General features: G+C 43.6%; 1 protein-coding gene across 1 annotated transcript in view; it reads left to right on the top strand.

The window, feature by feature from the left end:
• RNASET2 (ribonuclease T2) overlaps positions 1–21198 on the top strand; it is a 39382-nt gene extending 18184 nt beyond the window's left edge. The window contains exons 7-11 of the mRNA XM_064294978.1: positions 1017–1087; positions 11645–11758; positions 18149–18194; positions 18877–18951; positions 20718–21198. Of these exons, the coding sequence (XP_064151048.1) occupies positions 1017–1087; positions 11645–11758; positions 18149–18194; positions 18877–18951; positions 20718–20918 (507 nt within the window). The 3' untranslated portion in view covers positions 20919–21198. The remainder of the gene's footprint in view (positions 1–1016; positions 1088–11644; positions 11759–18148; positions 18195–18876; positions 18952–20717) is intronic.
• The last annotated feature ends 855 nt before the right edge of the window (positions 21199–22053 follow it).

Here is a 22053-nt window from a genome sequence, read left to right as displayed (position 1 = left end):
TCCAAATAAGATCACGTCATAGGATTCCAACACATATTTTGAGGGGATACAGTTCAGCCCAAAAAAAGTACGAAAGATTATGTTAAAGGTTAACTCATAGGACTGGAATTTACAAGAGAGATGAGCAGAAGTAATCTTCCCAGGTATCCCAGGAATTTGCCTACCTTATGTGGAACATGAGGCCTTCTCTCTCTTCCTACCCCGTCTCACTCATATGTACGCATATGGACAGACATGCTCATCTTCCCTTTGGGGGCGCCCACAATTCCGTGTGAATAATCAGTACTATGTCAGGGCACCCACAGCATGGGTTTGCAGCTTGGGGTCCAGGGGGTCAGAGGGACCCCCTTGAGACTACGAGGCAGAATTAGAGGGTTTGCTGGAACTGCAGATGCCTTCCCGGAATGCGTGTCTCCCAAAAGGATGGGGTAGCCAGCTCCAAATCCACCACAGGTTCTAACCCACATCGCACTGGACCGGGTTCCCCTCCTTGGCTTCCTTCCTGGGAGGTCTTCTAAGGCCGTAATCCTGGGGGCTGGGGGCTGGGGACCCTCTGTGAGCAGTTACTAGGAATACCCCACAGCCTGGTGACAGAGGTTCAGGCACGTTTTCCTCAAGGGCATGTTTTAACTCCCCACAACGCCACTGGGTCGTTCCTGCTTATGATGTGTCATCTTCAAATGGAATTAAATTCATTCAACAGATTTATGGAGCGCCTACCATTTGCCAACGGAGCCCTGGTGGCACGTCAGTCGGTGGTTCGGACCCACCAGCCACTCCATGGAAGAAAGATGTGGCAGTCTGTTTCTGTAAAGATTACAGCCTTGGAAACCCCATGGGGTAGTCCTACTCTGTCCTGTAGGGTCGCTATGAGTCAGAATCGACTCAATGGCAACGGGTTTTGGTTTAAGTATAATTAATTTTTTAAAAATATATTAGTTCATCAGAGCTGTATTCTGCATTTCGAGTTATTAGATTCTGTGTGGACTTTTTAACTTTTTGTTTTTTTAATGTAGGATCTTCTGCCAGAAATGAAGATGTACTGGCCTGATGTAATTCATCGGAGTCCTAATTGCAGCCACTTCTGGTAAGTTTTTGTTTTTAACAGCCATCCTGAGTCTTGAAAAACAAGTGTGGAAAGCTTTATAAACGCATTTAAGTGGAATCTCTGTGGGAAGCACAAATAAAAGACTTAGGAACCTGTCTGCTAAGCCTGAGAAGTTTGAACAACCTTTATCTGGAGATGATTCTATGAGGCCATATTTAGTGCCCTTCTCTGGTAGATAAAAGAAGGGCAGAGGAGTTTACCTTGTCAACTTGTTTTCTAACTGACCTGCTATTTCATTTATTTCTTTAAAAAATTTTTCTGCCTCACGTCTGGGGTCTTAAACACTAGCAGGCAGCCATCTAAGATCCACCAATTGGTCTCAACCCACCTGGAGCAAAGGAGAATGAAGAACACCAAAGACACAGGGTAATTATGAGCCCAAGAGACAGAAAGGGCCACATAAACCAGAGACTACATCAGCCTGAGACCAGAACTAGATGGTGCCTGGCTGCAGCTGATGACTGCCCTGACAGGGAGCACAACAAAGAATCCGTTAGGGAGCAGTAGAGCAGCAGTGGGATGCAGACCGACCCCAAATTCTCGTAAAAAGACCAGACTTAATGGTCTGACTGAGACTAGAATGACCCCGGAGGTCATGGTCCCTAGACCTTCTATTAGTCCAAGACAGGAACCATTCCTAAAGCTAACTCTTCAAACAGGGATTAGACTGGACTATTTTTTTTTTTTTTATGAGATAGGCAATGATACTGGTGAAGAATGAGCTTCTTGGATCAAGTAGACACATGAGACTAGGTTGACATCTCCTGTCTGAAGGGGAGATGAGAGGGTAGAGAGGGTCAGAAGCTGGCCGAATGGACACAAAAAGAGAGAGTGGGGGGAAGGAGGGTGCTGTCTCATTAGGGGGAGAGCAAATAGGAGTATATAGCAAGGTGTTTTTAAATTTTTGTATGAGAGTCTGACTTGATTCGTAAACTTTCACTTAAAGCAAATAAAAACTAAAAAAAAAAAAAAAATTTTCCTGCCTCAGAAATGAAGTCCTGGTGCATGCTACAATATGGATGAAACTTGAACCTTGAAAACATGCTGAGTGAGATAAGTCAGGCACAAAAGGACACATATTTGTTGGTACCACTTAGGTGAAACATCTAGAATAGGCAAGTGTCTAGAGACCAGAGTTTATTAGTGGTCACTGGGGGTGGGCGGGAGGGAGGGGACAGGAACACACAACACTCAGGGAACATGAGCTTCTGTCAAGGGCGATGGGGAAACCATGGAGATGGTTGAACAATGTGATGAACGTAATTAATGTCACTGAGCTGTACTTGTGAAGATGGTTGAAATGGTAAACATTTTGTTACTTACATACTTACCACAATAAAAGATACATACATGCTTTTAAAATTTCCTTTCCTGAGGATTAACTAAGCCAAATACTTAGACAGCAGAAACTATTTCTCAAATAAATTACACAGCTGCCTTGATAGATCTTAAGGAAACAGAAGACATGCTCGAGAAGATAATTACCTTACTCGTAGGACTCAGGACTTGTTGTTGGCTGCCCTCAACTCATCCCAACTCATGGCGACCCTGTGCACAACAGAACGAAATACTTCCTGGTCCCGCACTGTCCCCAAAATCGGTTGTGGATCGGACCATTACGATCTGTAGGGCTTTTATTGACTGATTTTTCGGAAATAGATCACCCCACCTTTCTTCCTAGTCCATCTTAGTCTAGAAGCTCTGCTGAAACCTTTCCAGCATCACAGCAACATGCAGGCCTCTGTGGACAGACAGGCGGTGGCTGCATTTGTGGTACGTTGGTTGGTAATGGAACCTGGGTCTCCTGCATGAGTAGTGAGAATTCTACCACTGAACCACCCGTAGAAAGTGAAATTTTAACTTGAGGCTAAATTCTCTGTGTTTCAGTTAAACACCTTAAAGTTTAACGGGAGCCAAGCCTAGTAGAGACATGATGTGTTTAATTCAAGATAGCTTTTAAAATAATTTCTTCCGAAGGCAAACATTCCTTTTATTTACGTTATCCTAACTGCAGATAGTAAATGCATGTCAAAAAGAGACTCTGAAACATGCTTTTGAACGTAGTAAATGGAAGAAATAATGAAGTAAAATAGCTGAACAGAAGGTTTCAGAGGGTGGCTCAAGAAGACCAAGTAAAGTAGTATAATGACATGTATAAAGACCTGGAGTTAGAAAACCAAAAGGGAGGATCATGCTTAGTATTTTTCAAGCTGAAAGAACTGAAGAAAAAATTCATGCCTCAGGTTGCAATATTGAAGGATTCTGTGGGCAAAATGCTGAATGATGCAGGAAGCATCAAAAGAAGATGTAAGGAGTATGCAGAGTCACTGTACCAAAAACAATTTGTCAATTGGTCAACATGCAGCCACTTCAGGAGGTAGTATATGATCAAGAACCAGTGATACTGAAGGAAGAAGCCCAAGCTGAACTGAAGGCACTGGCAAAAAACAAGACTCGGGTGTTTACGGAACATCAGTTGAGATATTTCAACAAACAGATGCAGCGCTAGAAGTGCTCGCTTGGCTATGCCAAGAAATTCGGAAGACAGCTATGTGACCAAAAGGTGATCCAGTTGAATGCAGAAATTTTTGAACAACATCATTTATATCACAAGCAAGTAGAATTTTGCTGAAGATCATTGGAAAACCGCTGCAGCAGTATATCCACAGGGAGCTGCCAGAAATTCAGGCTGATTCAGAAGAGGACGTGGAACCAGGGATATCATTGCTGATTTCAGATGGATCCTGGCTGAAAGCAGAGAATACCAGAAGGGTGTTTACCTGTGTTTTATTGACTATGCAAAGGCATTCGACTGTGTGGATCATGAGGAAATATGGATAACATTGCAAAGTATGGGAATTCCAGAACACTTAATTGTGATCATGTGGAATTTGACCATAGGCTAAGAGGCAGTCATTCAAGCAGAACAAGGGGATACTGCATGGTTTAAAGTCAGGAAAGGTGTGCATCAGGGTTGTATCCTTTCACCATGCTTATTCAATCTGTATGTTGAGCAAATTAACACTGAAGCTGGACCATGTGAAGAAGAATGCAGCATCAGGATTGGAGGAAGACTCAGTAACAGCCTGCGTTATGCAGGTGACACAACCTTGCTTGCTGAAAGTGAAGAGGACTTGAAGCACTTACTGATGAAGATCAAAGACCACAGCCTTCAGTATGGATTACACCTCAACATACAAAGAAAACAAAAATCCTCACAACTGGACCAATAAGCAGCATCATGATAAACGGAGAAAATACTGAAGTTGTAAAGGATTTCATTTTACTTGGATTCACAATCAATGCCCGTGGACGCAACAGTCAAGAAATCAAACAATGTATTGCATTGGGCAAATCTGCTGCAAGAGACCTCTTTAAAGTTTTAAAAAGCGAAGATGTCACTTTGAAGACTAAGGTGTGCCTCACTCAAGCCATGGTATTTTCAATTACCTCATACGCATGCAAAAGCTGGACAATAAATAAGGAAGACTGAAGAAGAATCGACGCCTTTAAATTATAGTATTGGCGAAGAATATTGACCAAACATGGACTAAGGAACATGGACTGCCAGAAAAATGAACAAATTTGTCTTGAAAGAAGTACAGCCAGAATGCCCCTTAGAAGAGAAGATGGTGAGACTTTGTCTCACGTAGTTTGGACATGTTATCCGGAGGGATCAGTCCCTGGAGAAGAACATCAGGCTTGATAAAGTAGACGGTCATGAAAAAGAGGAGGACCCTCAAGGCGATGGATTGATACAGTGGCTGCAACAATGGGCTCAAGTATAACAACGATTGTGAGGACGGTGCAGGACTGGGCAGTGTTTCCTTCTCTTGTGCACAGGGTCGCTGTGAGTCGGAACCCACTCACTGGTAACTAACAACAACTGAAGGTAAAATTCTTTATTTTTTCTCACTCAAATACGGCAGTTTATAACTCGGATTCCAGGTAATCAGATTGTGCCCAGAAAGATTAATTTAACTCGGAAAATTTTTTTGTGTAGAATTTTCAGGTAAAGAGAAAAAATAAAGTTTTTTTTGTTTTTTTAATACATGCATTCCAGCGTTGCTATTACATCAGGACGTTTCCCTAAAGTTTTACAGGGATAAAAATGTAGTGATTGGCTTCGTTCATTTCAGTGATTCAGGGTGCATGGTTTTTAACGCGTTTTCTGTATTAGGAAGAGCAGCTCTCTGTGTCATTTGGTACATTCCTCTGGGCCGATGAGGATTTTCACTGTTTTTTTGCAGCAAGTAAGTGTGAAGACATGCTTGTTATCTTAAACAGTTATGTTATTACAAAGGTACTATCATTAGGTTCAACCTAGAGTCATTATTCTTACACACGTGATTGTGCTTACACACGACTACTCTTACACACATGACGACCCTTACACACGATTGCTCTCACACACAGGATTGCTCTTACACATGATTGGTCTTACACAATTACTCTTACACACGATTACTATTACACACATGACTGTTACATGATTGCTGTTACACACATGGTTGCTCTTACACACACACTTGCTGTTACACAAACTACTCTTACACATGATTACTCTTACACATGATTACTTTTACACACGATTGCTCTTACACACCATTGCTCTTACACACGTGACTACGTTACACACGACTACTCTTACATGCACGACTACTCTTACACGGTTACTATTACACACAGTTACTCTTACACACATTATTACTATTACACATGTGATTACTCACACACATGATTACTCTTATACACGTTACTATTACATACACGATTACTCTTACATACGCATGATTACTCACACACGGTTACTCTCACACACGATTACTCTTACATTGTTACTATTACATGATTATTTTTACACATGATTACTCTTACACGGATGATTACTCACATGATTACTCTTATACACGTTACTGTTACGTACACGATTACTCTTACATACGCGTGATTACTCACACAATTACTCTCACACATGATTACTCTTACACAGGTGATTACTCACACACGATTACTCTTATACACGTGATTACTCTTACACATGATTACTCTTACACACGTTACTCTTACATGATTACTCTTACATACACACGATTACTCTTACACACATGACTACTCTTACGCACACAATTACTCTCACACATGTTACTGCTGTTACAGACATTATTGCTCTTACATACATGTGATCACCCTTACACACACATACACAAAGACATTACATGCTGTCTCCAAGACCGGATCCTCTGAACTCTGACAGCAGTATTGATGTGGTCTTGTTGTGATATTTTCATGAGTCAATGAAGTGAAGTAATTTATTTTGCTCTTGGACCTTACCCAGCTCGTTCGCAGAAGAAATAGCCTAATCTGGGAAGGCAAAGCACCACAGTCTCATGTAGGTGCTGAAACTGCTGTTCTTTGAGCCTCAAAGGGAACACTCATCTGCAACAGAACATTTCGCATCCGTCTTGTTCAGTTCTGACCTGCAGAGTCATCCTGCTTCTCAGCGGGTTCAGAGCCAGAGATGAGAGGCTTCCAACCAGAAAGAAACGTCCATCTTTGTGTGCCATTTCAGAATATGAATCTCAAGTCAACTGTGGAACTGTGTTTTAAATGTTCTGTTTATATCAGATATATTTAGCAAGCCTTCGGCAGCAGTCAGGAAGTTAAAGGATGCATTGCATTGGGCAAGTCTGCTACAAAAGACCTCTTTGAAGTGTTAAAAAGCAAGGATGTCATTTTAAGAACTAAGGTGTGCCTCACCCAGCCATGATATCTTCGATCATCTCATATGCATGCGAAAGCTGAGCAGTGAAGAAGGAAGACCAAAGAATTGACTCCTTTGGGTTATGATGTTGGGGAAGAATGTTCAATTTAACCATGGACTGCCGGAAGAATGAACAAATTTGTTTTGGAAGAAGTACAGCCAGAATGCTCCATAGAAGCGAGGATGGGTACACCCCATGTCACATACTTTGGACATGTTATCAGGAGGGGTCAGTCCCTGGGGAAGGACATCATGCTTGGTAAAGTAGAGGGTCAGCGAAAAAGAGGAAGACCTCAATGAGATGGATTGACACAGTGGCTGCAACAATGGGCTCAAGCATAACAACGATCATGAGGATGGCACAGGGCTGGGCAGGGTTTCGTTCTATTGTACGTGGGGTCGCTGTGAGGTGGAACCTAGCAACAACAATAATCAGGGAGGCAGAGGCAGAAACAGAGGCAAATAGATAATGTCAGGGTGGTGGTTCTGTGATGGGGCCCTGTGTGTGTGTGTGATCCAAGAATTTTTTCCTCCCAAGACTTCTTGGTTATTTCTCGCCAAAGAACTGTTGCCTCCATATAAAGAAAGAGCGAAACTTTCCCAACAAGGTAGATTCGTACAACATGCACCTAGTGGAGTTTGTTTATGTGGAAACATGCCAGTGACCTAGGGATCGTCTTGAAACAAAAGGAAAAATACATGTGTTTGCATCCATTTTGATGAGAGCCCACAGATGTTAGAGCTGAGAGAGACCTTCCTGAGGGGAGAGGTTGAGTGACCTGTCTGAGCACACGCAGGGAGTGGCAGAGCGGCGACTGGAGTGCACGTCTCCTGACAGTTGGCCAGCGCTCTTCTGTCTGTCCTGACAGTTGGCCAGAGCATCCAGGGATGAAGGAGTACTCTCTGGAGCTTTAGCATACAGAGTATGGTAAATTCAGAATCCCATGAAAGGAAAGAAGGTGACACTCCTAACTCAGGGAAGTTGAATGAGAAATAAGCGCAGTGAAAGTTTAACAAAAAGGCCGTTTACAGTTGCCTCTGGAAAGGCAGGTGTATGACCTGGGGTGTGTTAGGACACCTTTCCTCTGGAGGTGACAGAAATGCCTGCTGTGAAGGTTGAAATAAATTGTTGTTAGTTGTTGTCAAGTTGATTCCAAGTCCCCACGTGTGTCAGAGTAGAACTGCTCTGTAGGGTTTTCAGTGGCTGACTTTTCAGTAGATCACCAGGACTGTTTTTCAAGGCACCCCTGGTTGGACTTGAAACTCCACCCTTTAGGTTAGCATTTGCACTACCCAGGGACTCTGAGGGTATGTGACGGGGCAGGGGGTGCTTTGTGATTCATGGATCCAGGTCTGTAGCTTGAAATCACCCCTTCAGTAAGAAAAGGGAACTAGCCCTGTTGATGCATGTTGGGATAGGAATGGCTCAGCTCTCCGGGACTGGCTCTGCGTAAACTGTATTCCAGAAAAGGCTTAGGAAACAGATAATGGCCATAATGAGGTGAAATGGGAGAAAACAAGGAAAAAACATTTCATAGAGCACTTCACGGAGTACTTGGAAATAATGGCTTTACGGTTGCCAAGGATACAAAGTGTCATTTTCCTGTTATTACAGGGCTGCAGGGGAGCTGGTTACATTTTAGCAAACAGCTTAAAGTCAATCAGCAATTAAAATGAATCAGCCAACATACATTTGAATACAAAGGGCAGCATGGTCGGTCACTTCTGATTGGTCGGTCACTTCTGATTGGTCGGTCACTTCTGATTGGTCGGTCACTTCTGATTGGTCGGTCACTTCTGATTGGTAACTGTAAATCTTGGTGTTACATTCCGAGTGTCCGATTCCAAATTATGTGTGGTTAAAGGTTTTGACCACACGTTCTCATCCCCAACGTCTGTTGAGTTACATTATTGTGCTGACATTTATTGGCTATTTATCGTGAGCTAGGGAGTATATTATTGGCTCTTCTTGGAAACTCTATGGGGCAGTTCTGCTCTGTCGTATAGGGTCGCTATGAGTCGGAATCGACTCGATGGCAGTGAGTTTGGTTTTATTTATTTATTTTTTTTACAGTTCAGCTCACATTTAATTACACCAAAAAAGATTCAGTGTTGAAGTTGTAGGTACAAACCTTAATAACATGCACTTTTGAATACCAAAACACACACATACGCATATATGCATGTGTGTGTGTAAATTAATGTATACCTTTCATTGAAGTATTACATACATAAAGGAAAGTATACAAATTATATACAACTTGGTGAATTTTCTCAATTTGAACATGGCATGTCATTGGCACCCAAATAAAAAAACAAAAGAGAATCTCACCAATGCTATAGGTGCTACTTCATTCCTCCCTTCTAGTTACTGCTTTGTTCTCAAGGATGACCACTATTCTGACTTCTAATACCATAGATTAGTTTTGGATGTTTTTGAATTTTATGTAAATGAAATAATACGTTATATACCTTTTGGTCCTGATTTCTTGTGCTCAGTCCTATTTTATGCGGTTGTGCAGTACTGCTGTATAGTGTTCCATTGTGTACTTATAAAATAATGATAAAAAATAAAGTCTGTTGCCATGGAGTTGATTCTGATTCATGACAACACCATGTGTTATAGAGTAGAACTGAGTCCCATGGGCTTTTCTTGGCTGTAATCTTTATGGAAGCCGATCAGCAAGCCTTTCTTTTATGGTGTCACTGGGTAGATTCATACCGCCAATCTTGTGGTTAGTAGTTGAGCTCAAACCATTTGTGCCACCCTATTTGCCCATTCTACTATGGATGGACAGTTCAGTTTTTTCTAGTTTTTTGGCTATTTGTACAGTGTTGCTGTAAACAGTCTTTTTTTTTTATTATTAACTTTTATTGAGCTTCAAGTGAACGTTTACAAATCAAGTCAGACTGTCACATATAAGTTTATATACATCTTACTCCATACTCCTACTTGCTCTCCCCCTAATGAGTCAGCCCTTCCAGTCTCTCCTTCCATGACAATTTTGCCAGCTTCCAACTCTCTCTATCCTCCCATCCCCTCTCCAGACAGGAGATGCCAACACAGTCTCAAGTGACCACTTGATATAATTAGCTCACTCTTCATCAGCATCTCTCACCTACCCACTGTCCAGTCCCTTTCATGTCTGATGAGTTGTCTTTGGGGATGGTTCCTGTCCTGTGCCAACAGAAGGTTTGGGGACCATGACTGGTTTTATTTTTTGAGAAAGTATATATGCTTGTGTCAAAGTGCTTGAATGCTTCAGCTCATTTATTCCTCCCAAAACCCCCAAGATAGGTTCTAGAATTATTCCTGTTTTACGGAAAGTAAGGGGGTGCCTTGCAAGACAGACCTAGCCATCTGCTTCTAAAAGATCAGAGCCTTGAAGACCCTGTGGCACAATTCTACTCTGCACACACAGGGCCGCCAGGAGCCAGAATCAAGTCCATGGCACTGAACAACAACAATAACAATAAGGCACCCATATAACCAGGTTACACTTGCAGCTTGTTTGAGAGAATCTCTGTGCTCCATAGAATATAGAAAGCTATCAAATAATTTGCTTTAGAAACTATTCAGGATGAAGAGTTACTCATCCCCTTTTATTCTTCCTGTGTTCAACTTCTCATATTTTGCTTAGGTCTGAGGAACTTAAAACCAGTGCAGTTATTTAAAACTGGTGCCCTGGATGAATTTTAGCAATGGGTTAATGTGGATGTAGCCTGTGTTTTCAGAGGCTGCAAACGAGTGTTTTATAAAAGGCTGTGTGGATATTATTTATGAAAACCTCATGAATTAATCACAAATAGACTTAAGGAAACCTGATATCCATTTTGTTTTTCCATGCTAAAAATTTGCTAGCATCTGAATTGACAAGTCAGCTGTCATTCTAAGGTAGGTATAGATTACATTCAGCAAAGGATTGCAAGGGACAATGCAGTATGATGGAAAAGACCCTGAGCTAGGAATCAAAAGAATGGAGTTCAAGTGCAGGCTGTGTGACCTTTATCAAGTCACCTAACCCCTCTGAGCCTCAGTTTCCCCATTTCTAAACTAGGGATAATGTTTTTGTCTTGCAGAGTTGTGAGAACTAAATGAAGACTGTGAAAACATTTTATAAAACTTTAATCTGTGATAAAATGTAATGAGTTATTACCAACAAAAGCATTTTTTTTTTTTTTTAATGAAAATTACTGTTGGTTTGCAGGCATTTGGTTAGGGTACCTTGTTTCCACTGACTGTTGTTTTATCGTTGTCCCATATGTAGAATTGACACAAAAGCTGCAGTCATTAGTAGAAGCTGGGATGGGGACGGGCATGAGGCATTCCTCCCTTAGTTATTCTGTCTTCTCTTTGCTGAGAAATGACCAGGGAGCCTCCCTCCCTCTGGTTCCTGGCTGTGCGTGCTAGCTCTCTGCAGAAGGCACTGCTCTGGGAGCCCGTGGTGTTTGCACAGCTGTGGCTTGTTAATTGAGCAAGCCGTAATGGTAGGAATGAATTGGAGCTGATTACTAGTGAAAAGCGTGAAGAGAAGAGAGACCTCTTTGGAGCATTCTTGCGTTGACTGGGCCTTTGTGGCTATGCTTAGGGAGTTCAGTAATTGTCCATTTCTCAAGTAAGGACTTTTGTCCTTCCTTCTATGTCAAGGGAACAGTGTGACCTCTGCACGTGAGCATTCTAGACTAGGGAAATACATGTTGGAACATTTTTTGCTGTGAATTTGTTTCATCGACTTTCAACTAGAGGGCTTTTGCTTTTTTTTTAAATACAGGAAACACGAATGGGAGAAGCATGGGACGTGTGTCGCCCAGCTAGCCACCCTCAGCTCGGAGAAGAAGTATTTCAGTAAAATCCTGGATCTGTATAAACAGCTCGACCTTAACAGGTAGGTGAACACTGCTTGTGTCTTGCTGCCTCTTGAGCTGGCTCCTTGCTGATCTTTTCTCCCGCCCTCTTATTCTCTGCGGTGGAGCTGCACTGCCCAGTGCACAGCCAGCACACAGGCCAGGAGCCTCGGAGCGTGGCAAGTCTCAGCACACCCAAGAAATAATTCGTAGGACCCCTCCTAAGCCTCTCCCAATCATTCCAGGTTGTGGATACACCAAGCCAACTCGAAGACCTAGACTACCTCTCTTGTAAACCCGTAGCCTTTAAGTTGACGCTGAATCACAGTGACCCTGTGTGTGTCAGAGTAGGACTGTGTTTTCAGTGGCTCATTTCTCAGACGTGTATCGCTAGGCCTTTCTTCCAAGGCACCTCTGGGTAGGCTCAGACTTCCAACCTTTCTGTTAGTAGCTGGGCATGTTAGCTGTTTGCACCAGCCCAGGACTCCGCTTCTCTGAGTACTGACTTACAACCAGGCAGCAAACTAGCCCTCACGAAAATGAAGACTCAGACAGGAATTCTTCAAAGCCATAATTTCTGTCAAAAGTATAGTGCATCGATCTTTGTGAATGCTTCCAGAATAAGTGATTAAGAGGCGGTGGAGGGCCTTGAAGCCTAGGAACGACTCACACCAGCGTGCCCTCTGCCCTTGTGCTGTGAGTGTCAGATAAACATCAGATTTCCAAGACTCTGTGCCAGAAAAATTTTAAATAGCTCAATAATTTTTATATTTATTATACAATAATGACCGAAGACCAGACAAGTTGTGGAATAATATCAAGGACATCATACATGAAGAAAGCCAAAGGTTATTAAAGAGACAGGAAAGAAAGGAAAGACGAAAATGAATGTCAGAAGAGACTCTGAAACTTGATTTTGAGCACAGAGTGGCTAAAGTGAAGAGAAGAAATGATGAAGTAAACTGATCAGAAGATTTCAAAGGGCGGCTCGCGAAAACAAAGTAAAGTATTATAATGACACATGCAAAGACCTGCAGGTAGAAAACCAAAAGGGAAGAAGACGCTCGGCATTACTCAAGCTGAAAGAATTGAAGAAAAAATTCAAGCCTCGAGTTGCAATATGGAAAGATTCTATGGGTAAAATATTAAATGACACAGGAAGCATCAAAAGAAGAGGAAAGGAATACAGAGTCACTGTACCAAAAAGAATTGGTCGACATTCAACCATTTCAGGAGGTAGGATATGATCAAGACCTGATGGTGCTGAAGGAAGAAGTCCAAGCTGCACTGAAGGCGTTGGAGAAAAACAAGGCTCCAGGGATTGATGGAATATCAGTTGAGATGGTTCAACAAATGGATGCAGCGCTGGAGGTGCTCACTTATCTATGCCAAGAATTTTGGAAGACAGCTACCTGCCAACAAACTGGAAGAGATTGATATTTTTGCCCATTCCAAAGAAAGATGATCCAGAATACAGAAATTATTGAACAATATCATTATTATCACATGCAAGTAAAATTTTGCTGATGATTCAAAAAATGGCTGCAGCAGTACATCCGCAGGGAACTGCCAGAAATTAAAGGAAGATTCAGAAGAGGACGTGGAACCAGGGGTATCACTGGTGATGTCAGATGGATCCTGGCTGAAAGCAGAGAATACCAGAAGGATGTTTAAAAACTATGCAAAGGCATTCGACTGTGTGAATCCTAACAAACTCTGGATAACGCTGCGAAGAATGGGAATTCCAGAACACTTAATTGTGCTTCTGAAGAACCTTTCCATAGATCAAGAGGCCGTTGTTCAGACAGAACAAGGGGATACTGATTAGTTTTAAGTCAGGAAAGGTGTGCGTCAGGGTTGTATCCTTTCACTGTACTTATTCAAGCTGTATGCTCAGCGAATAATCCGAGAAGCTGGACTATATGAAGAAGAAAGTGGCATCAAGATTGGAGGAAGACTCATTAACAACCTGTGTTATGCAGATGACACAACCTTGCTTCCTGAAAGTAAGGGGACTTGAAGCACTTACTAATGAAGATCAGAGACCATAGCCTTTAGCATGGATTGCACCTCAACATAAAGAAAACAAAAATCCTCACAACTGGACCAATGAGCAACATCATGATAAACGGAGAAAAGATTGAAGTGGTCAAGTATTTCATTTTACTTGGATCCACAGTCAACACCCATGGAAGCAGCAGTCAAGAAATCAAACGAGAAGTGTTGCATTAGGCAAATCTGCTGCAAAAGACCCCTTTAAAGTGCTAAAGGTGTGCCTGACCAAAGCCATGGTGTTTTCAATTGCCTCGTATGCATAGGAAAGCTGGACAATGAATAAGGAAGACCAAAGAATTGACGCTTTTGAATTATAGTGTTGGTGAAGAATGTTGAATATACCATAGATTGCCAGAAAAAGAAACAAACCTGTCTTGGAAGAAGTACAACCAAAACCAGGATGGGGAGACTTTGTCTTACGTACTTTGGACATGTTATCAGGAGGGACCAATCCCTGAAAAAGGACATCCTGCTTGGTAAAGTAGAGGGTCAGCAAAAGAGAGGAAGGCCCTCCATGAGATGGACTGACACAGTGGTTACAACAATGGGCTCAAGCGTAACAACAGTTGTGAGGATGGCGCAGGACCAGGCAGTGTTTCCTTCTGTTATATGTAGTGTTGCTGTGAGTCAGAATTGACTCGTTGGCACCTACCAACAACAAGTTGAAATGATCATATTTCTGACATACTGGATTAAATAAATTATTAAAATTACTTTCTTCTGTTTCTTTTTACGTTTTTAAATGAGGCTCCTAGAAAATTTAAAATGATAAACGTGCTGGTAACATCTCTTTATTGAACAGTGCTGCATTGGGGCCCACCTGACTTAGGTGATGCAGAGAAACAAGGCAAGAACAAGAGATTGGAGGAAACTTGTCACCTAGCTCAGAGTACAGCTGGGTGGTTCAAGACTGTAGAAGATTTTCTTACACAGCTCTGGAAGCCAGAAGTCTGAAATCAAGGTGTCTTCAGAGCCATGCTCCCTCCAGAAGCTCTGGGGAGGTTCTTTCCTTGCCTGTCCCAGATTCTGGCGGCCCCGGGCAAGCCTTGGCACTCCTTGCCTTGTAGACTCTTCAGCCCAGTCTGCCTCCATCTTCATGTGGCTGCCTCCTCTGTGTCTGTCTGCATCTCTCCTGTTTTAAGGACACTCGTCATACGGGGTCAGGACTCCCTACTCCACTATGCACACACCTTAACTAATTACATCTGCAGAGACACTAGTTCCAAGCAAGGTCACAGGCACAGGGGTAGGGCTCTAGCATATTTTGGGGGGGCACACAGTTTAACCCACGGCAGGAGCATATAATGTTTTCTACCTGGTTAAGATCAGTTTGGCATTAAGTGGCCTGTATCTGTGGGTTTTCTGAGAACTCTGGTTCAAGATAAATTTTGCAGGTTTTCAGGTTTGTTTCCTTCGCATTAGAAATTCAACAAAAATTTCCTGCTTATGGTTTTGACAGGCTAACCTATGAGAAAAATGCAATTTGTAGTCATGGCTGATAGAGAAAAATAAGAGGGGTTTTAAGACTTGATTTTGTAATTTCAATTTTGTGTGTGCCAAGAATTTTCCATTTTCCTTGGAGAAATTGTGGGACAGAATGTAATTTATCTCTAATTGTTTATATGGTTGTTAGCAAACATTGTGTTCTCTGTAGCGCTTTTTCCTGGGTGGGCGCTCGGGAAACACTTACTTAAGGGGTGAGTGACAGACATGCTCCTGCATCCAGAGTGGTGACAGGAGGCCCTGGCCTTGCGGATATCACTCCCGGATGTGGGAGCGTGGCACGTGTGTATGTGAGTGTATGAGTGTGACTATAAGGGTATGTGTTTGAGTGTGTGCCTGTGAGTGTGTGTGTGTGAGAGAGAGAATGTGTGAGTGTGTGACTGAGGGTGTGTGTGTGAGTGTGTGGATGTATGTGTGTGAATGAGTGTGTGTGACTATGCGGGTGTGTGAGAATGTGTGACTGTGAGAATGTGAGTGTGAGTGAGAGAATTTATGAGAATGTGTGTGAGAATGTGAGTGTGTGTGGGTGTCAGTGAGTGTAGATCTGTTACTGTGAGTATGTGTGAGAGTGTGACTTGGCATGTGTGTGTCTAAAGCTACTGAGATTCGAAAAGTATAAATAGGGACACTTAGTACAGGTTTGTTAAATAAGAGGATGAATTATTGGGATATTTTGCTTAAAAACTTTTCACCAGCATCCATTTATTTCGTGCTTTCTGCTTGCTTAAATAAAAGCCTGCTGGTGGAGCGGGCCTGCACTCACCTGAGTAACGTGTAACAGTGTACCTGCAGAGCCAGACCCGAGAGGCCCTTCTGAGAGTCTGCGGCTGTAGAAAGAGACCGCCTTTCTCGCCCACAGAAAGCTCGCAATCAGGCTCCATTCTGCCCCTCTGAAATAATGCCTGAGAAGCTTGACTGCAGGCATGCTCCCAGTCAATTTGCCTCACGACTTTTAAAGCGGGAGTTAGCTACAATTTTTGGACAAGGAAATAAGTTTCTAGTTATCTGGTTTGAAAGAGAGTTGCTATGACTAAAGCAAGCCGTGTAAATTTTCAGCAGCAACGCAAAGTCCTTATAATCTCCTGTCAAGTTATAAAAACTAGTTCACTGGTTTATTATGACTACTTAGGATAAAAGGAAGTACAACGGGAAGGTCAGGACAGTGGAGGCCAGGTGCAGCCAGGAGACAGCTCGGCTGGCACATTGAGTGGGTGGGGCTGAGACACTCAGCAGGCACTTTCTTGGTTTTCACCAATTCTGTTGCATCATGAGTGATTATGACACACCTCACCACTGTTTAGAACGAGCCGGGGGCAGAAGGTGGGCAAGGGCACGCTTGTTTGGGAGATTTCTAGGCTTCATGGTCTCTACCACCTCTTAACTGCTTTTTCTGGGAGAATGAACAAAGGTCAAAAGACTTTCTGATCTTCAGTCTTTGGAGAAACTCTTGTTACATAACACACTTTTGTCAGAAATCGTGGCTGAGAAAGGAATGCCATTGTCAGAGCCTTCATTTTCCTGAGTGCTAATTCGCAGTCTGATTATAAGTTAGCATGGAGAGAGGTGGCCGGATCTTCAAGTTTGCTTGGTGTGTTCACGACCTGAAGTGATCACTAATGTTAGAGTTCTCCAGAGAAATGGAACCAACGGGATATACGTGTGTGTGTGGTATGTATACATACGTACAGGTAGTCCACAACTTACGAGTTAGTGATGAACCGCACTTGTGGCCACCGGTTTTTTTTTTTTTTTGGACATCTTATTGTTAGTAATATGTTCTACATGTACTGTTACAGTGCGTAAGCTTATATGTAATATTTCCAACCTCCAAAGACAAATAAAAATTGGATTTATAAAGATACTGATGATAAAAGGTAATAATGATGAAAACAAACAAAAAATGAGGTATTGCTGTATGTCAGAACCGACTTACAATGGAATCATAGGAGTAGAACCCCGTCGTAAGTTGGGGACTAGGGCGTCACAGGAATGGAAGCCCATGATAAGTTGGGGGCTAGGGAATCATAGGAATCAAACCCTGTCGTAAGCTGGGACTGCCTGTACCCAGAGAGTGAGTTGATTGGTTCATTTTAAGGAATTGGCTCATGAGAGTGTGAGAGCTGGCAAGTCCCAAGTCTATAGGGCAGATATGGGCTGGGAAGCCCAGCAGAATATATATGTTACAGTCTTGAGGCCAACTTCTCTCCCAGGAAACCTGTTTTTGCTCTTGGGGCCTTCCGTTTACTGGATCAGTCCCACCCACGTTATGGAGGGTGATCCACTTAGAGTCGAAGGATTTAAATATTAACCACATGTCAGTGCCTGCACGGCAATGTCTAAACTGGTGTTTGACAAGCAGCTGGGCACCGTAGCCCAGCTAAGCTGACACGTAAAATAAACCATCAGAGTTACACGCACTGTGTTTTTTGGAATGTTTAATCCGAGCATTTTCACATTGTGCCCCCATGATGTAACAAGTGCGTTAGTGGCATGCTGCCTTGGTCGGGTTCTCTATTGCTAGTTAAAACCATGGGCTCTAGGAAATGCTTCAAGGCTGTAGGTATAAAGGTATGTAAAGGTTTGAGCAAATGCAGTGTTCTAGGATAAGCCTAGAATCCAGAGCAAACCCACCCAGCACCTCCATGAGAGAAAGACTGGGTGATCTGCTCCCATAAAAATTACAGCCTAGCAAACCTATGGGGCAGTTATCTTCTGTTCTGTAGGGTCACTGTGAGTCAGAACTGACTCAATGGCACGTAACAGCAAGAACATCTTGCTTGCTTTTTACTCAGAAATATGATGTTTGAAAAGAATGAGAAAGAAAGATGAACTCTCATTATACAGCTAATTTTTTTTTTTAATTTAAATTTTAGTGTGCTTCAGAAGTTGGGGATAAAACCGTCTCTCAATTACTACCAGGTGAGTCTTACCTTCTGCTTCTCATCTAATGTAATCTAAACGAGGGCTCCTGGCAGCACCCACCTGCCCTTCCAGCTGTGAGGTGCAGCTAGGTTTTAAAGCAACCCAACGTAAGCCACTCCTGTGTCACTTTTATGTTCCGAGAAAGATTCATTGAAGTTGTGTTTCCCTGTGGTACTGAGTATAAACCTGAAGCTGCTTCAGTCACCGACTATGAAGCACAGAGTCAGGCTGATGGGTGGGAAGCGTGTGTTCCGGGCTCTGATGGGCAGGGGGAACGTGTAGTTTGAAAAGGTTTTGGAGCTGGGTGTTAGCCGACAGGGTCACTTTGTGGGGCAGCATTGGAGGGTCCGAGGCCGGAGAGGAGACGAGGGAGGAGACGGCAGGCATCTGCAGGAAGGGAGAAAGGAGAAAGGAGAAAGGAACGCTCCGCAGTAACTCGGGTGACATCACGGCCCAGTGGATGGAGCTGGCTGACATGTTCTTTCGTGGGGAGCCGGGTTTAATCTCCAGACAGCTCACCCTCATCTCTACCAGCCTGGCTGCATCCCCGAGGTCACACTGGGAACACGGTGTACTGACCCGTTAGTGTCGCGCATTATGGAGAGTGTACTAAGGCTGCGTCAGAACTTAGATTTTTCCTGTTGAAACCGTGTTTTTAACGTACTCTTCTTAACTTCAGATTGCAGACATTAAAGATGCCCTTGCCAGTATATATGGAGTAATGCCGAAAGTCCAGTGTCTCCCGCCAGAAAAGGTTGTGTGTGTTTGTCTTCCTTTCTGTCTTCATTGTGAAAACAAGTTTAACTTTGACAGATTTGTGCTCATCGTAGACTTTGTGGGCGTTTTGTATTTGTAATGTGTGAGTGTGTGTGTGGGAATGTGTATCAGCAGGTACACATGCATGTGCACAGTGTGCACGTGTGCGAATATATGGGGGTGTGTGTGAATGAGTGAATATGTGGGTGTGTGGTGTGTGGGAGTGATATGTGGGAGTGTCTGGTGTGAGTGTGTGATGTGTGGAGTGTGTGTGTTGTGTGTGTCTATGAATGTGTGAGCGAGTCTGTCGTGAGTGACTGTGTGAGTGTGTATGGTTTGTGTGAAAGTATGAGTGTGTATGAGTGTGTTTTGAAATGACAAGTTACGCTTTGACACCATGCCAGGATAGGGCCTGTTTTGCCACTTACTCCTAATAAGAATTTACCTATATTCTGGAAGGGAAGGTGGAGGAGGGAGCAGAGGGAAGAGGAAATATTATTACAGTTAAAAATTTATAAATGGGAAAATGAAGGTTTTACACCATTAGCTGATAAAGACATAACTTCTTTTAATAATGGGGTACGATTGGTGGCACAGTGGTTAAGTGGCTGCTAACTAAGAGGTCAGCAGTTCGAATCCACCAGTTGCTCCTTGGAGACTCTATGGGACAGTTCTATTCTGTCCTGTAGGATTGCTGTGAGTCAGAATTGACTCATCCGCAGTAGGTTTTATTTACGTATTTAGATACAAACACCATTTTCTTTCCCTAGTACCTTGAAATGTATTAATTTTCTAGGGCTGCCACACAAAGTACCATAAAGTGAGTGGCTCTAAGATCAGAAATTTATTCCCTCACAGTTCTGGAGGTTAGAAGTCCAGACTCAGGGCGTCTTCAGGGCCATGTTCTCTCCAGAGGCGCTAGGAAAAGAGCCTTGTCTCTCCAGCTTCTGGCAGCCCCGGCATTCCTTGGCTTGTGGCTGCATCACTCAGTCTCTGCCTCTGTCTTGATACGGCTACTTCCCTCTGTGTGTCCTCTCTTTATACCACTCAGATTGGATCAGGACCCACCTACTCCAGTGGGACTTCATGTTAACTGATAACATCTTCAGAGACCCTGTTTCCAAACAACGTTTCGTTCACAAGTACAGGGGTTAGGACTTGGGCACATCTTTTTTGGGAGAAGCAGTTTGTCCATAACACACGTAGTGCGCATGCAGTTGTATCTGTATTTATCTTTGTGGATCCACACATTTCTTAACTTTTTTCTGCAGTAACAGCAGCGTATCTTCTCACACAACTACCACTTGGTGTGTGGAAGCGTGTGGGGTGGGTAACCTGCAGATCGGAACCCTGGGCCGTGCCCCACCGCCCACAGCTGGGTTCTTTAGACCCTGGTTTTGAGTCGCTGTTGTTAGATGCCGTCGAGTTGTTTTTGACTCATAGTGGCCCATGTGAAGAGTAGAACTGCCCCACAGGGTTTTCTAGCTGTCATCTTTGTGGGGGCAGATCACCAGGTCTTTCTCCCAAAGAGCCGCTGGTGGGTTCAAACCACCAACCTTTAGGTTAACAGCCGAGCATTTGACCACTGTGCCACCAGGGCTCCGGTTCGAGTCACTGCACCTGTTAAATAAAATGTGTTTATTCATGGAATCCGGAGCCTGAGCTCTGTGTCCATTCCTCTTAACTTCAAGCTGCAAACTTCAGGATTATGAAAGCATGGCGCTAACCCGAGATTTGACTCCTGCCTTTCGTTTTCATCCTCAGAACGAGGACGTACAGACCATCGGTCAGATAGAACTGTGTTTCACGAAGGACCTGGTGTTGGAGAACTGCACCCACCCCGGGTTCCCGGCTTCCCTCAAGCAGAAAGCCAGGTGGGCGGATGAGGCTGACTCAGCAGGGCTGGAGGTCTGTGCAGACGGCCCCGCCTTCTACCCCCCACCGCCCAGAGAGACCAGGCGTTGATGCAGAAATCGTGGAAATACCCTGTGTTTTGAAAAGCAAGAGAAAGAAATGCACAGGTGACTGCTTTCTTAAAAACAACCCCAGAGTGAGAAGTGTTTTCAACTCTTTCCTTAATACAGCCTTTTTGTTGTTTGTTTTCTTTTCACTTCAGAGTTTGTGAATTAATTTTGGGGGTTCACGTAAAGATGGGGAAACTTTGAGTAAATTGAAAGAAAGGAAATATCCCAAGCCTGAGTAGCTGGTTGTTGGTGGAAATAAAGCTTCAGACGTTCTTGATTAAGCTCTCGGTCTTCTTTATAAGGTAAAGCAGGTATCCTGGCATTTGGGCAAATGATCAGGAAGGTCCGCGTGGCTGTGCTGCCTTCTTGGAGTGGGAGATCTTGTTCAGATGGAGACCTGCTCACAGGAGGAACACGGGCTCATGCCCGGGGTGCCGGAAAGTGTCTCACCTGGTGGGGACAGAGGTCCTGTCCTTCCAGGTGGCTGAGGACTTCAGAGCACTCACCTTGCAGCCTCTCCTTCCTGTGGCTTGGCGTGAGCTGTGCCCACCTGGGGTCCTGTGGTGGTGGCAGGCAGAAGTCCTGAGGCAGGGGTGAGGTACCTCTCACCATGTCATCTAGAAGTGTGCACAGCTTAAAACAAAAGCCCCCTGTCTTTTTTATTTTCACCAGTAGAGATGTGGAGTGCGTATACAAAATAAGGAGGCGGGCTTCCTGGGTGAGTCAGTAGATGCCTCTCTGGTTACCTCATCCTTTCCCTGCCTGCTGTAAAATTGCTTCAACCCACAGAGAGCTGGTCCGTCCGGGACTCACTGTTCCAGCTGATCCCAGTTTCTGGTCAGTCTTTGGAAATACAGCGTTACATGCCGCCCACATGTGGTGTCTCCATCCTTAGATGCTCCATTCTCTTTGAGCTGGGAACATCCTTTTCTGTTAGACGCAGGACACCAGGATTTCTCTTGGAAACGATGAAGGCCAGGGGCTTCCAGTGAGGGGCAATAGGAAACCAGCTTTCCCTGCTGTAGGGGTTTCGTGTTCACAGTGAGGACACCTAATAGCCTGTGACTGGCTTGCTACCTCCAAAAAAACAGCCAGTGGAAACCCTGTGGATCACAACGGTCCAATCCCCTTGTGCG

The sequence above is a fragment of the Loxodonta africana genome, chromosome 1 (assembly GCF_030014295.1).
Source record: "Loxodonta africana isolate mLoxAfr1 chromosome 1, mLoxAfr1.hap2, whole genome shotgun sequence".
NCBI lineage: Eukaryota > Metazoa > Chordata > Mammalia > Proboscidea > Elephantidae > Loxodonta > Loxodonta africana.
This window is presented reverse-complemented; position numbering and strand designations above follow the sequence as displayed.